Source organism: Cervus elaphus, chromosome 21, assembly GCF_910594005.1.
Source record: "Cervus elaphus chromosome 21, mCerEla1.1, whole genome shotgun sequence".
Lineage (NCBI taxonomy): Eukaryota > Metazoa > Chordata > Mammalia > Artiodactyla > Cervidae > Cervus > Cervus elaphus.
This window is the reverse complement of record NC_057835.1, coordinates 33,796,667-33,811,936: the sequence shown is the minus strand read 5'-3', so window position 1 is coordinate 33,811,936 and position 15,270 is coordinate 33,796,667. Positions and strand designations below refer to the sequence as shown.

General features: G+C 40.1%; 1 protein-coding gene across 3 annotated transcripts in view; it reads right to left on the bottom strand.

Moving 5' to 3' along the window:
* The window catches only part of DNAJC5B (DnaJ heat shock protein family (Hsp40) member C5 beta), a 94,128-nt gene that overhangs the window by 39,573 nt on the left and 39,285 nt on the right, over nucleotides 1-15,270 (bottom strand). For all 3 annotated transcript variants that reach the window (XM_043880080.1, XM_043880079.1, XM_043880078.1), the window contains one exon: nucleotides 12,170-12,297. In XM_043880080.1, the coding sequence (XP_043736015.1) occupies nucleotides 12,170-12,288 (119 nt within the window). In that variant the 5' untranslated portion in view covers nucleotides 12,289-12,297. The remainder of the gene's footprint in view (nucleotides 1-12,169; nucleotides 12,298-15,270) is intronic.

Genomic DNA, 15,270 nt, shown 5'->3' with positions numbered 1-15,270 from the left:
TACAGATATGTATCAATTAGGGAAAGAAATGACATTAGAGAAAAAGACATTAGAGAAAGAAATGGCAGCCCACTCCAGTATTCTTGCCTGGGAAATCCCATGGACAGCAGAGCCTGGCGGGTTACAGTCCATGGGAGTCACAAGAGTCAGACACAACTTAGTGACTAAACCACTACCACCATCAGTAGACATAGATACAGAAATCAGTTCAGTTCAGTCACTCAGTCATGTCCAACTCTTTGAGACTCCATGGACTGCAGTATGCCAGGCTTCCCTGTCCATCACCAACTCCCGGAGTTCATGTCCATTGAGTCAGTGATGCCATCCAACCATCTCATCCTCTATTGTCTCCTTCTCCTCCCACCTTCACTCTTTCCCAGCATCAGGATCTTTACCAATGAGTCAGTTCTTCACATCAGATGGTCACAGTATTGGAGCTTCAGCATCAGTCCTTCCAATGAATATACAGGACTGATTTCCTTTAGGGCTGGCTGGTTTGATCTCCTTGCTGTCCAAGGGACTCTCAAGAGTCTTCTCCAACACTACAGTTCAAAAGCATCAGTTCTTTGGCACTCAGCTTTCTTTATGGTCCAACTCTCACATCCATACTTGACTACTGGAAAAACCATAGCTTTGATTATACAGACCTTTGTCAGTAAAGTAATGTCTCTGCTTTTTAATATGCTCTCTAGGTTTATTATAGCTTTTCTTCCAGGAAGCAAGCGTCTTTTAATTTCATGGCTGCAGTCATCATCTGCAGTGATTTTGGAGCCCAAGAAAATAAAGTCTCTCACTGTTTCCACTGTGTCCCCATCTATTTGCCATGAAGTGACGGGACCAGATGCCATGATCTTTGTGTTTTGATTGTTGAGTTTTAAGCCAACTTTTTCACTCTCCTCTTTCACTTTCATCAAGAGGCTCTTCAGTTCCTCTTCACTTTCTGCCATAAGGGTGGTGTCATCTGCATATCTGAGGTTATTGATATTTCTCCCGGCAATCTTGATTCTAGCTTGTACTTTATCTAGCCCGGCATTTCGCATGGTGTACTCTGCATACAAGTGAAATAACCAGGTTGACAATATGCAGCCTTGACGTACTCCTTTCCCTATTTGGAACGAGTCTGTTGTTCCATGTTCAGTTCTAACTATTGCTTCTTGACCTGCATACAGATTTCTCAGGAGGGAGGTCAGGTGGTCTGGTATGCCCATCTCTTTAAGAATTTTCCACAGTTTATTTTGATCCACACCATCAAAGGCGTAAGTGTAGTCAATGAAGCAGAAATAGATGTTTCTCTGGAACTCTCTTGCTTTTTCTATGATCCAACAGATGATGGCAATTTGATCTCTGGTTCCTCTGCCTTTTCTAAATCCAGTTTAAACACCTGGAAGTTCTCATTTCCGGTACTTTTGAAGCGTGGCTTGGAGAATTTTGAGCATTACTTTGCTAGCTTGTGAGATGAGTGCAATTGTGCAGTAGTTTGAGTATTCTTTGGCATTGCCATTCTTTGGGATTGGAATGAAAACTGACCTTTTCCAGTCCTGTGACCACTGCTGAGTTTTCCAAATTTGCTGGCATATTGAGTGCAGCACTTTCACAGCATCATCTTTTAGGATCTGAAATAGCTCAGCTGGGATTCCATCATGTTGAGAGATGGATATACATGTATATTCATATCTCACAGTATAATATAATAAGTATTCAAAAGTAAATAGGTATTGGGTGAATGAGTGAGTGTGGAAAAAATCATTGATCATATTGATTCTAGAGCCCAGGAATAATCAAAGTAGATGCTGCATGAAGAATGAAGAGGATCAAGTTAGTTCAACTTGATCGAGTTAGATAAAGTTCACCTAAGAGGAAGAAATAAGAGGATCTGCTACGGGAGAAGGGAAGTTCTTACTGACCTGGAGGATCACTCTGGCATAGCCTCATCTACTCTTCTTTTCAGTGGAAGGTTTTAGAACTCAGGAAGCAAATTAGTGCTTGATAGAGATTAATTTCAATTTATTTTGTGAGCTTGAATCATCACTTTGCCTTGTAAATATTTACAATTCTTCTATTAGCTATGCACTCCCCTGACATTTAAACTTTATTCATAAGCACCTCTGTTATGACCTGTAATTGCTGATAAAGATGGGTAAAAGCACCATGTATTGGGGTTGCCACAGATTGCTATGGAAATGACAATCTTTCCTGCCTCTTACGAAAACACCATTTGCCTCACTTCGGCCTAGACTGAGGCAACTCACCTCTTCAGAGGTTGAAGACAATTTCCAAAAAGTTCCATGTGAAGTTGAATGAAACAGAAGAATCAACTGAGTCCCTGCTACCTTGGGAACCAAGATTTTGTTACCTTGTCTACAAGGAGAAATTAAGCTCATCCATGGACAAAGAGACCCAGGTGCTAATGTACAAATGAATCATTCTGATTCTGTGGTTCTCTGAGGACTTGAGAAAGAGCTCAGTCTTTGATTTCTCCTCCAGTTGGCCAACCATATGGTAGGCTCTTGTGCCATAAACACCAGAGAGACCAATCAACCTTCTTTTCGGCCATTTTGTTTGTTTTTATTTAACTTCACATGCGTGAAGTTAGTACACATGTAGTAACTTCACATCAGTGTACACATCAGTGTAAATAAAAACTAACATTTAAGTTACAGATGAGATTGTGAATACTCAAGAATTAGATTCTCTAAATTGCCCAGCCGGCTCTATTTTCTATTTTCCATTCACTATTGTCTGTCTCCTCCTTCACCAGCTTCCTAACTCAAAAATGTTGTTGGTTCAGAGATGCTGCTTAAATCAGGCAAGAGGGAAAAACATGTCTGTTTAAAGCTACAGCAAATATGAGAAAGATGGGTAAATGCTTAACTATTCTGGGTCTATCTGAACTTGAAAAGATTAACTCAAGTAAGATTTCTTCAGACAGAATGAAAAAGGGGTAGTAAAGACTTTTAGGCAGTGGGAGAATGGGGGAAATCTTTCTTCATCTTATGAAACCCAGTTGGGATCAAGTGACATGACCCAGCTATGGGAAAATTGGGTTAAATAAGGCTTAGACTTCAAACTCATTGGAATTCTGGTGGCTGAGATGGTAAAGAATCTGCCTGCAATGATCTGAGTTTGATCCCTGGGTTGGGAAGATCCCCTGGAGAAGGAAATGGCAACCCACTCCAGTATTCTTGCCTGGAGAATCCCATGGGCAGAGGAGCTACAGTCCATAGGGTTACAAAGAGTCGGACATGACTGAGTGACTCACACTTTTTTTCACTTTTTCAGACTTCACACTGTTAGGAGTTATTACACTCTGTAATACCAAAAGAAGATTTATTTCATAAGGAAGGCCCTGGATAAGACTCATGGCACAAACCTGAAACTACCACAACATTGTTAATTGGCTATACCCCCAATACAAAGTAAAAAGCTCAAAATTTGAAAAAAAAAGACTCAAAGCATGAGTCTCATTCTGTGATGTGGCACTTTTGACATGGTACGGAAACTCACCTTATGTGAGATAAATGGTTTTTGAACAGTAGCACCAAATAGCAGGATAATTTCAGACTTTCAAGGATAATGAGAGTATCTGTCCATTCATAATAGTACCTGGTACTTTCATTGTGCTTTTCCACAAAGGGCTCCATGCACTTTGAAAAAGTAATCTCTTCAAAAAATTTCAGTGAGGCAAGAGCTTTGGTACATTGTGGATTGACACAGCAGAAACCTTCCTCTTGTCATACTCCTTGATGTCCTTTGAGAGAGCTGGGGGCTCCAATTTATCAGGACTAATGAAGCATGATTGTACTCATAATGCAGGAAAAACAATGATATGGGGAAAGGAGAGGTTTATTCACATAAAAGTTCTAGGATAAAGATTTCTAAATAGACCCAGAAAGGGACTGAGAGAGATCTGTGAGGCTTCTATGATATCTCTTAAAAATAAAGAGCTAAAGATATTGATAATTTCCCATCCAACTCTGTAACCCCTCTTTGAGAACATTACCGCTTCTCCTTCCCATAGAGTTGGATCCCACAGTCCTTGCTAAGTGGTAGTGGGGATTTGTGATTCCAGATCTCTAGTCTGAGCCAGGCATACATGGGTGAGCATCTGACCTAGCTGAGTCCATTAGCTACTTGCTCAGGAATTGAGAATTGGGACCTAGCAAAGCTGAAAAGTGGATAAGAACCAAAATAGTTCTCCTCTTCCCACCTCTGTCTACCTTTATGGGACTGTGGAAAACATTCCGTTTCCTTCTCTGAGAAGCTCTAAGTTGGTTTACAAAGGAAGCCTTGATGGAAAACAACCTAAATATCCATTGACAGAGAAATGATTCATTCACCATACGGCTATACAGCACTGTGAAAACAATGAAACTTCTCTATGAACTGACCATTTCTTAGAATGATCTCCAAGATATATTAGAAAAGAATACAACACACAAGATAGGAATGATAGTACACTACCATTTGTATAACAAGAAAGGGAAAATTTAACACACTTAGACCATTTACATTTAATATAATTACTGATACATAAGTCTGTCATTTTACTATTTGATTTCTGCTTGTTTCCTCTATTTCTCATTTCTCCATTTCCCTTTCTTGTCTTCCTGGGGGTTATTTGAACATTTTTAATGATTCCATCTTGATTTACTTGTTTTTTTTGGAATGTATTAATTTGTCTACTCTTTTTAGTGGTTGGGTATATATTTATCACAGTCTACTGATAACAGTGTTTTACCAATTTGAGTGATGTGCAGAAGCTTTACTCCCATTTAGATCCCATTATCCTCTCCACTTTAAATGTCATTGTCTTGAATATCAGACGGTGCTATAAAATTTTTATGGGTTTCTCAGGTAGCTCAGACAGTAAAGAATCTGCCTGCAATGCAGGAGACCTGGGTTCTATCCCTGGGTTGGGAAGATCTCCTGTAGAAGGGGATGGCAACCCACTCCAGTATTCTTGCCTGGAGAATCACATGGAGAGAGGAGCCTGGCAAACTACAGTCCACGGGGTTGCAAAGAGTTGGACACGACTGAATGACTAAGAACACATAATTTTTATACCAATCATCATATATAATTTAAAAAACTTATGAGAAGGATAGTCAATTGTATTTACCCATATTTCTGTAGTCCCTGGGGTTGCAAACAATCAGACTGAGCAACTGAACAACAACAGTATTTCTGTGTCCTTCATGTTCTTTCTTCCTTTCAGATCCAAGATTCCTTCTTTTATCATTTTCTTTCTTTTGAAGAACACCCTTTAGCCATTCTTTGAGTAGATCTGCTAGTGATTAATTGTTTTAGTTTTCCTTATTCTGAGAATGTCTTTCTTTCCCCTTAATTCCTGAAGTATAGAATGGGAAAGACTAGAGATCTCTTCAAGAAAATTAGAGATACCAAGGGAACATTTCATGCAAAAATGGGCACAATAAAGGGCAGAAATGATACGGACCTAACAGAAGCAGAAGATCTCAAGAAGAGGTGGCAAGAATACACAGAAGAACTGTCCAAAAAAGATTTTCATGACCTAGATAACCACAGTGGTATGATTACTCACCTAGAGCCAGACATCCTGGAATGTAAAGTCAAGTGGGTCTTAGGAAGCATCGCTACGAACAAAGCCAGTAGAGGTGATGGAATTCCAGTTGAGCTCTTACAAATAAAAGATGATGCTGTGAAAGTGCCGCACTCAATATACCAGCAAATTTGGAAAACTCAGCAGTGGCCACAGGACTGGAAAATGTCAGTTTTCATTCCAATCCCAAAGAAAAGCAATGCCAAAGAATGCTCAAACTACCACACAGTTGCATTCATCTCACACACCAGTAAAATAATGCTCAAAATTCTCCAAGCCAGGCTTCAACAGCACATGAACCATGAACTTCCAGGTGTTTAAACTGGAGTTAGAAAAGGCAGAGGAACCAGAAATCAAATTTCCAACATCTGCTGGATAATCAAAAAACCAAAAGAGTTCCAAAAAAACATCTACTTCTGCTTTATTGATTATGCAAAAAAACTGTGGAAAATTCTTCAAGAGATGGGATAACCAGACCACCTGACCTGCCTCTTGAGAAATCTGTATGCAGGACAGGAAGCAACAGTTAGAACTGGACATGGAACAACAGACTGGTTCCAAGTAGGAAAAGGAGTACGTCAAGGCTGTATATTGTCATCCTGCTTATTTAACTTATATGCAGAGGACATCTTGAAAAACGCTGGGCTGGAAGAAGCACAAGCTGGAATCAAGATTGCTGGGAGAAATATCAATAACCTCAGATATGCAGATGACACCACCATTATGGAAGAAAGCGAAGAAGAACTAAAGAACCTCTTGAGGAAAGTGAAAGAGGAGAGTGGAAAAGTTGGCTTAAAAGTCAACATTCAGAAAACTAAGATCATGGCATCTGGTCCCATCACTTTCATTGCAAATAGATGGGGAAACAGTGGAAACAGTGAGAGAGTTTATTTTCTTGGGCTCCAAAATCACTGCAGATGGTGACGGCTACAGCCATGAAATTAAAAGACACTTGTTCCCTGGAAGAAAATCTATGACCAACCTAGACAGCATATTAAAAAGCAGAGACATTACTTGGCCAACAAAGGTCCATACAGACAAGGCTATGGTTTCTCCAGTATTCATGTATGGATGTGAGAGTTGGACTGTAAAGAAAGCTGAGCACTGAAGAATTGATGCTTTTGAACTGCGGTGTTGGAGAAGACTCTTGAGAGTCCCTTGGACTGCAAGGAGATCCAACCAGTCCATCCTAAAGGAGATCAGTCCTGGGTGTTCATTGGAAGGACTGATGCTGAAGTTGAAACTCCAGTGCTTTGGCCACCTGATTCGAAGAGCTGACTCATTTGAAAAGACCCTGATGCTGGGAAAGATTGAAGGTGGGAGGGGAAGGGGACCACAGAGGATGAGATGGCTGGATGGCATCACCTACTTGATGGGCATGAGTTTGAGTAAACTCCGGGAGTTGGTGATGGACAGGGAAACCTTGCCAACTGCAGTCCATGGGGTCGCAAAGAGTTTGACATGACTGAGCGACTGAACTGACTGATAGTTTCACCAGACATAGAATTCACAGTTCTTTAAGCATTTGAAAACTGTCATATCGCTTCTTTCTGGTCACTATTGTTTCAGATGAGAAATCTGCTGTCATTTGAATTACTGTTCCCATATAGGTATTATGTCGTTTCTCTGTCTGCTTTTAAGATATTTTCTTTGTCTTTAGTTTTCAAAGGTTTAATTATGGTATATCTTGGCATGAACTTGTTTAGATTTATTCTATTTGAGATGTACTTAACCTCTTGATTTCTAGGTTTGTATATTTTGCCAAATTTGGGGAATTTTCAGTCATTATTTCTTTGAATACTCATTCCGTGCCACTCTTTCTCCTCCCCTTCTAGGACACCAGTGCTATAAAAGTTGGGTCTTTTGTTAATGGCCTCACGGTTTCCTGTGCCTGTTTGTTTTCAGTTTATTTTCTTTCTGCTGTTCAGGTTGCATATATTGCATTGATCTGTCCTCTGCTGATTCTGTTCTCTGTTATCCCACTCTACTACTAAGCTCATCCAGTTAGTTGTATTATTTCTATAATTTTTCAGTTCTTTAATTTCTATTTGGTTCTTTTTTTTATTACTTCTATTTCTTTGCTGAGATTTCCATGTTTTTTTTCACTTAGTTCAAGAGAATTTGCAATTGCTTACTGAATCTTTTTTGATGGTTACTCTAGGATGCCTAGATAACTCCAATAACTGGTTCATCTCTGTGTGGGAGTAAGGTGGTTATCTTTTCTCATGCAAGTTGGGATTTCCTTTTTTCTTTGTATACCATGAGTGATTTTAATGTAGACATTTTGCCTATTGTGTTATGAGACTCCGGTTTCTATTTTTTTTTAAATAAAACACTATAGTTTTAAAAAATTATTTATTTATTTATTATTTTCGGCTGTGCTGGGTCCTTGTTGCTGTCTGGGGTTTTTTTCTGGTTGCGGTGAGTGGGTGCTACTCCCTAGGTGCCGTGTGCGGGCTTCTCATTGCTGTGGCTTCTCTTGTGGAGCACCAGCTCTACAGCAGTTGCCACGCACTCACTCAACAGTTGTGGCTCGTGGTCTCCAGGGCACAGGCTCAGTAGTTGTGATGCATGGGTTTATGTGCCCTGTGGCATGTGGGATCTTCCCAGCCCAGGGATCAAACTGGAGTCCCCTGCACTGCAAGGCAGATTGTTAACCACGGGACCACCAGCGAAGCCCCTCTGGGTCCTATTTAAATTTTTTACTTTAACAGACAGTCACTTTGTTAGAGTTTAGCTTGCAGGTCCTAGCCTACTTTTGTGGTTGGTGGTTCCAATGACAATCTAATTTTCAGACCCTATGGTGTTGTTTTGGTCAGCTTGGTCTGTCTCCTGCCTCTGGGGCCGCTGCTGGTGCTTGTCAGTTCTAGATGAAGAAGTGAAAGGGGCCTCTCCAGGCTGGGTGCCTTGGTGTCTTTAGGTGGGGAAAGAGAATCCCCAGGGGCAGGGACAAAAACACTTCCTGGGCTGGGTGTTTGTTGTGGCAGAATCCCTTGGTGGTAATTTCCCCTGTAAAGTGGGGTCTCTGGTGAGAGAGAGGAGTCTCAGGCGGGTGGGAAAGTCCTCTGTCTGGCTGTTGTTAGGGAGACATTCAGTGGGTCCTCTTGGCCGTTTCTGTGGGGGTTGCCTGGAGCTGTTGGCAGGGCTCCCGTTCAGTTTGGAGGAAGTGAAGGACCACCTGGCTGCCTTCCATTGCTACGGCGGGTGTCGGGAGAGGCCAGGCCCACCTTACCTTTGCTTAGATGTGGAGTCGTCCGAGGCCTCGTCACACTGTTGTTCCTTTGCTCCTGTGGTCCCTAACGAATTCACCTTTTCTTCTTCCTTCTACCTTTCGAAGGTTCTCTTTTTTTGTCTCTTGAGTTATTTCCAAAGCTTTTTGTCATGGTTAGCATGAGGAACTGGGAGAGACAAGCCTATACCATCTTGCCTAGACCAGAAGGTCTCTATATGTGCTTATATAGGCATAAGATCTCTCTGTAGAAGGGTACACAAGGAATTGTTTTTCCAGGGTAGGGAACCTGGGGGACATGAGGTAGGAAGGAGACTTTTTTCTTGCATACCTGTTTATGTATTCTTCCCTGATGGCTCAGACAGTAAAGCATCTGCCTGCAATGTAGGGGACCTAGGCTTGATCCCCGGGTTAGGCAGATCCTCTGGAGAAGGGCATGGCAACCCACTCCTGTATTCTTGCCTGGAGAATTCTACGGACAGAGGAGCCTGATGGGCTACAGTTCATGGAGTCACAAAAAGTCTGACACGACTGAACAACTAACACTTTCATTTTAAGTGATCTCATGTTAATCAGGTGAATATATTATGTATTCAAAAACAAAGTAAAATTTCTAGCTCAATCTTATTCAAGAGCACAACCAAGGATTACAACAGAGGTGAAGCAGCATATAGATTCAACAGTTGGTAATTTTATTAAACTTCACTGACTTTTAATTTCACTGTATTGTCACTGCTTTGATCCAGATCCCTGAATATAAGAATACTATTCTCAGTGGATTTTTCAGCCTGCTCATACATTTTGAATAACTAGCAGAATACAAATATGTAATTTAGTTAGAAGGAGAGACTTTTGGCAGCATACTAGTATCCTAATCAACTGAAAAAATAATATTTGTATGACATTAAAACAAAATTAATAGGAAGACACTGATTACATGAAGAGACTTTAGGTTGTAATGATTAAACTTGCAAACTACTCAGCATAATTAGTGCCTTAATTAGGATATGACCTGAAATTTCAGCTTACAAAATAAAGGCAATTAAAAGTCACATTTGTAAAGTGAGCTCTAGAACTTACAGTTAGACATCACTTTTTTTCTCATTTTGGGAAGCACCTTTGTAGGTATTATGCTTATTGTGCATTTACTTTGATTCCTAGTCTCACCCCCCTCCCCCCCCACAATGTCTCAGCCCACAGCCTTAAACGTCAAGTTTAATGACCTTCACCAAGGACATCTACACACAGGAAGCCGAACAGATTCCAGCCACACTCCTGGGCAGCTCTAGGGTGCAATGAAACAGCAAAGACTTGTCTAGCACATTAAGTGAAGTAAATTAGAAGTTTGATATTGACTTTGATTGAAATATACCATTTCACAGAACTATTTGGTTCCAAATGGCAGTTTTCACAGCTGTCATTTATTTTTCAACATGTGCTTCTTGAAGGCATTTCAGGTCCCACAGCTTACCACATGGTGAAGGTTCTAATCCAAAGTCAAAGAATTTTCCATCAGTAGATAAAAATGGAGAATTCAATAAATTTTGGTGGGCTAGTGATTTAGGAAAAAAGTAATTTGGAATCCTACCTTCATTTCTCATGCCAAAATAAACTCCAAATGGATCAAAGATTGAATATAAAAGCAAAATTATAAATGTACTATAAGAAGATAATGGTTAAATATTTTTATAATATTATAGTAGAGAGAGGCTTTTTAACCACAACAGATTATGCAAAAGCCATAAAGGAAATGACTAACAAATTTGCCTACTTAAAGATTTTAAACTTCCATACAGCAAAAAAAAAAAAAAAAAAAGTTTTCCTAATTCAAGGCCAAATTAAGAAGTGACTGATTAAAATCTGAAACTTTCATTTGTCTTTTGATTCATTTTTCTTCTAAAGGCACAGTTTTGTTTTTCAGTAAGTTAGGAAATAATTGGAAATATGCATTACCATTTATGTACAAGGACATTAAGTATAGGGTAAATTAAAAGAATTTACATGTTAAAAGATAGCTCATGGGACTTCTCTGGTGGTCCAGTGACTGTCTGCACTCCCAGTTCAGGGGGCCCAGGTTCAACCCCTGGTCAGGGAACTAGATCCCACATGCCACAACTAAGACCCAATGCAGCCAAATAAATAAGTTAAAATATTTTTTTAATGGCTCATTAATTAAGTTACAGAATAGCCTAGGCTACAGGCATTAAAAATCACAATATTAAACGGCACCTGTATTCATGATAGATCCTCTTTAAAAAGAAAACTAATTAGTTGGTGGGAATATAAATTCGTATAGCCACTGTGAAAAACAGTATGGAAATTTCTTAGAAAACTAAAAATAGAACTGCCATATGACCCTGTAATTTCACTCCTGGGTATGTATCCAAAAAAAACCAAAACCTCTAATTCAAAAAAATACTTGCACCCAGTATAGGGGTGGGAGAGTGGGAGGTACAAACTGCTGAATTTAAGTTAGGCTATATGTATTGTACAACACAGGGAATATCACCAATATGTAGTAACTGTAAATGGAAAGTAATCTTTAAAAATTGTATAAAAATAAAAAATAGAACAGAGAAAAAAATATGTTTTTCTAAAATATAAAAGGCATGAATCTGGAAAAAATTTTAAGAATGAAAAAATACAATAAACTAGTGAATATAACACAAAAGAAGCAGACTCACAGATATAGAGAACAAACTAGTGGTTACCAGAGGCCAAGAGGGGGGACAATGTAGGGGTTGTATTATCTAGATTTTTTTTTTAAAGACTGGAAGAAAAATTTCAGTGATCATCAGGAGAGGTAAAATTATGGATAAATGTTATTATTTTCATTTTTAGTAATTTCCAAATTTTGCAAAACAATTATACTTAATCCTTTTTTAAATTCCTTGATGCTTTTAAGAAAAAGTTATTTCAGTTTTTCCCAAAAACAGCTGAGTTGGAACTAGATCAGATATGAAAGATCAAAATGGAAGACTTGAAAAGCATAGCACAATACAGCAATTGCAAGAAACCCTTATGTTTTTAAAATCCTCTGCCATATTTGGTGGTGCTATCTCATGTCAGTTAACCACAACTCCTGGTCATTCGCGGTATCCGTCTGTCTGTCTCTGTCTCTCTAATAACACAGGCCTAGAACACAAGACTACCTTTCCAGCATCACAGGAGAGTTCTTTCATAAAATCAGCATCATCCTTCTATGTTCCCAACTGCTCAACTGTAGAACAGGGAATGGAACATGAGTTCCAAAGCTCTGATTACCAGGCCTCAGCAGGAAGCTTATGTCTCTGAAACTCACCAATCACAACATAGCTATCACTAGTAGTACAGGAAATGCCATCATTGAACTTCCTGTGTACCTGTAGGTCTTCTTAATTTCTTCATTTGATGCTCCTTTATGCAGACCAAGAATTTCATACAGAGCTTTTCCAGATGTTGACATTGTCCGCTGTCGTTGGTTAGGTATGTTACATGCCATTTTCTCAAACTGCAAAATCAAAGAGGGAGATGGCTGTGAAGGTTATGCATGCCAGATCTCTAAAGGGAAGATAGTTTGTTTCTGAAGTCAGCTGCAAAAGGAGGGGAGAAAAGAATTAGGAAAGCCAACACTAGAGCTCTAGGTCAGGGTCTGAAGGGCAACACGCAGTCATGCAAATAGAATATGGCTTTTCCACATGGCTAAATAGAAGCAAGACGTTATCTAAATAGCCAGCTAACTTACAATTATTAAAAACTGATCCTCCCAGGTCAGGCATATGTAGATTTTTTTCTGTCAAGATTTTTTTGGTTAGAATTTGTCCTTTTTAGAATATCTTTTCCAAATGTAGGCAACAATGGAAATAATCATCTACTTTACTTTGACACTATTGGCGTAGCCATTGTTAGAGTGTGAGTTCTTAAACAAAAAACTAAAACCCAACATTTTGTAAGTATCAAAAACAAAACAAAACACAACGTTCCTAGTCTCATCTGAGAGCCTGGTTAGACCATCTCTGCAACTATGGGGTACTGAATCCCCCCACAGTGCTCATGGGTTTATATCCAAGATAGCTCCTCTCCCTGTGGTCTATATAGAGCGGTTGTGCTGCCCCATGTCCCATGGAGCCGCCTTTTGCTATTTTCTGGCTGTGGGGGAAGCACAGAGAAGCAAGCACGCTGGGGCATTCCTGCATCCACCATGTCGTCTTGCCAAACCTAATGTCTTCACTCGGAATACAAGAATAATAAAGCCCACATCATAAGGCTATCTTAAGGATTTAGAAATAATGCAGATAATGTACCGAGGACACATTGACTTTAAAGAACTATTTCTATTAAAGGAGGCACAGTGTAGAATTCAGTGTGCACGGCATTCTGACTATAGGTCTGAATATAGGTTTTGCCATGACCAGCTACATGACTATCCCTATCTATAAAATGGAGACCAAAAAAGTACTTAAATTCATAGAGCTGTCATAAGAATTAAATGAGTTAATGTATTTAAAAGATACCAATGTTCATAGCAGCATTATTCATAAAAGATATATGAACATGTGGTATATACATACAATGCAATATTATTCAGCTATAAAAAGAAATGAAATTCTGACATATGCTACAATAAAATGAACCTTGAAAACATTAAGTGAAATAAGCCAGTCACAAAAGGACAAATATTGTATATGATTCCCTTATATGAATACCTAGAACAGGCGATGGTAATTGTTAAATATCACAGAGATTTTACTTCATGTCATTGAATTGTGCACTTTAAAACAAAATAGTAAACTTTGTTATATTTTATCACAAAAACAAAACAAGATAAAAAAACAAAACTACTTAGATTGCAAGCTCTTCCGACTAGAAGTTCCTTGAAAATTATTGTCTGTCTTCCGGCTTCGGGCTTTGTGCATCAAGTGCTGTAAGAGTGAATAAATGTGGATGAATGAACGTGCCAGGGCTCAGGAGTTGGTGTCAGGGCTGGGGAGACTCTCATGTTCAACACAAGGACCCCCTGGTGACCACAGTGAAGCTGCAGACCCAAACAGGCATATCCCAGGGTGGGCTTGGTTGAAGCCAGCCTTCAAGCTCTGCTCCCACCAGACTAGACTGAACCAACACAGATAAGAACAGAGCCTTCTGGATGTTGCCTGGTGGGTTCCAGTGGTCTTAGAGGCCCTTGAGATTCCAACATGGCACAGTGAGCACTTGTGGTCCTAAGTAATTCAATTAAGAACAGTGTGAAGAACTTCAAAATGTGTTTGTGAGCATCTAGCTTCTTGAGAGGAGAAAAGGAAGCCAGTCCTGAAGAAAGTCAGACCTCAGGCAAAAATCTTGTAGACCCCAAGGCACTGAGGAAAAAACTGACTTAACAAGGACAACAACCCAAGGATAAAGCCTCATCTGGTGGCATGACTATGCTGTCTCCTTTCAGTTAGCTGTCCATGCAAGTCGAGCTTCCAGAGGCCAGAGAAGCCCTGGTCCCTAGTGTCTGGTACACATAAGGACAAGAGGAGGAGGAATTCTAATTTTGCCTGCCACTAAACAAAATCTGGGCTTCCCAGGTGGCACACAGGTGGTAGAGAATCCACCTATCAATGCAGGAGAGGCAAGTTTGATCCCTGTGTAAGGAGGATTCCCTGGAGAAGGAAGTGGCAACCCACTCCAGTATTTATGCATGGAGAATCCATGGACAGAGGAGCCTGGCAGGCTACAGTCCAAGGGTTCTCAAAGAATCAGACACGACTGAGCACACACACACAAACAAAATCTAGCTGATATTCAAACTGACTGGCAGCCATGCAGTAAATCATAGCACATATTCTAGTTATTGTTCCACCTTACCTTTCTCACCTTCCATCACAGTTTCCCTAGAAGATAAATAATTAAGGACTTGGGGCTGGGTCATTCATCCCTGTGTTCCAGATCTGCAGTTCGGCCCTCTCGGAACCATAGCCCAGCTGAGTATTCACAATTGAAGGAAAAATTGCCTGACACCCTCCCTACTTCCTTTCCTGTCCCCTCTCTCCTGCTGCCACCTCACATATAAACTCAGGACACTGATACTCTGCCCTACACTTCACCTAACTGCTCCCAGAAATGGAGACAACTGGCAGACAGACTTCTCACAGGTCACACTACTTGCCATAAATGAATGGGATTTGGAAAGTAGAGATTTCTGTGTGACTTGGTGGGCAAGGAATAAACCACAGTAGTTATACTTGCCTCTGAGATTGTAAGATCTCACTGTGTAGCAAGATCCCGAAGTCACTAAGACTGATTCAAATCCTAAGACCATAGAATATGGAGTTATAGGTCATCTAAGCCAACTTGGATGACCTTAGGTGGTCATCTAATGCAAGAGATGCAAGTTTGATCTCTGTGTCAGGAAGATCTCCTGGGAGGAGGAAATAGCAACCCACTCCAGTCTTCTTGCCTGGAGAATCCCATGGACAGAGGAGCCTGGTGGGCTACAGTCCAT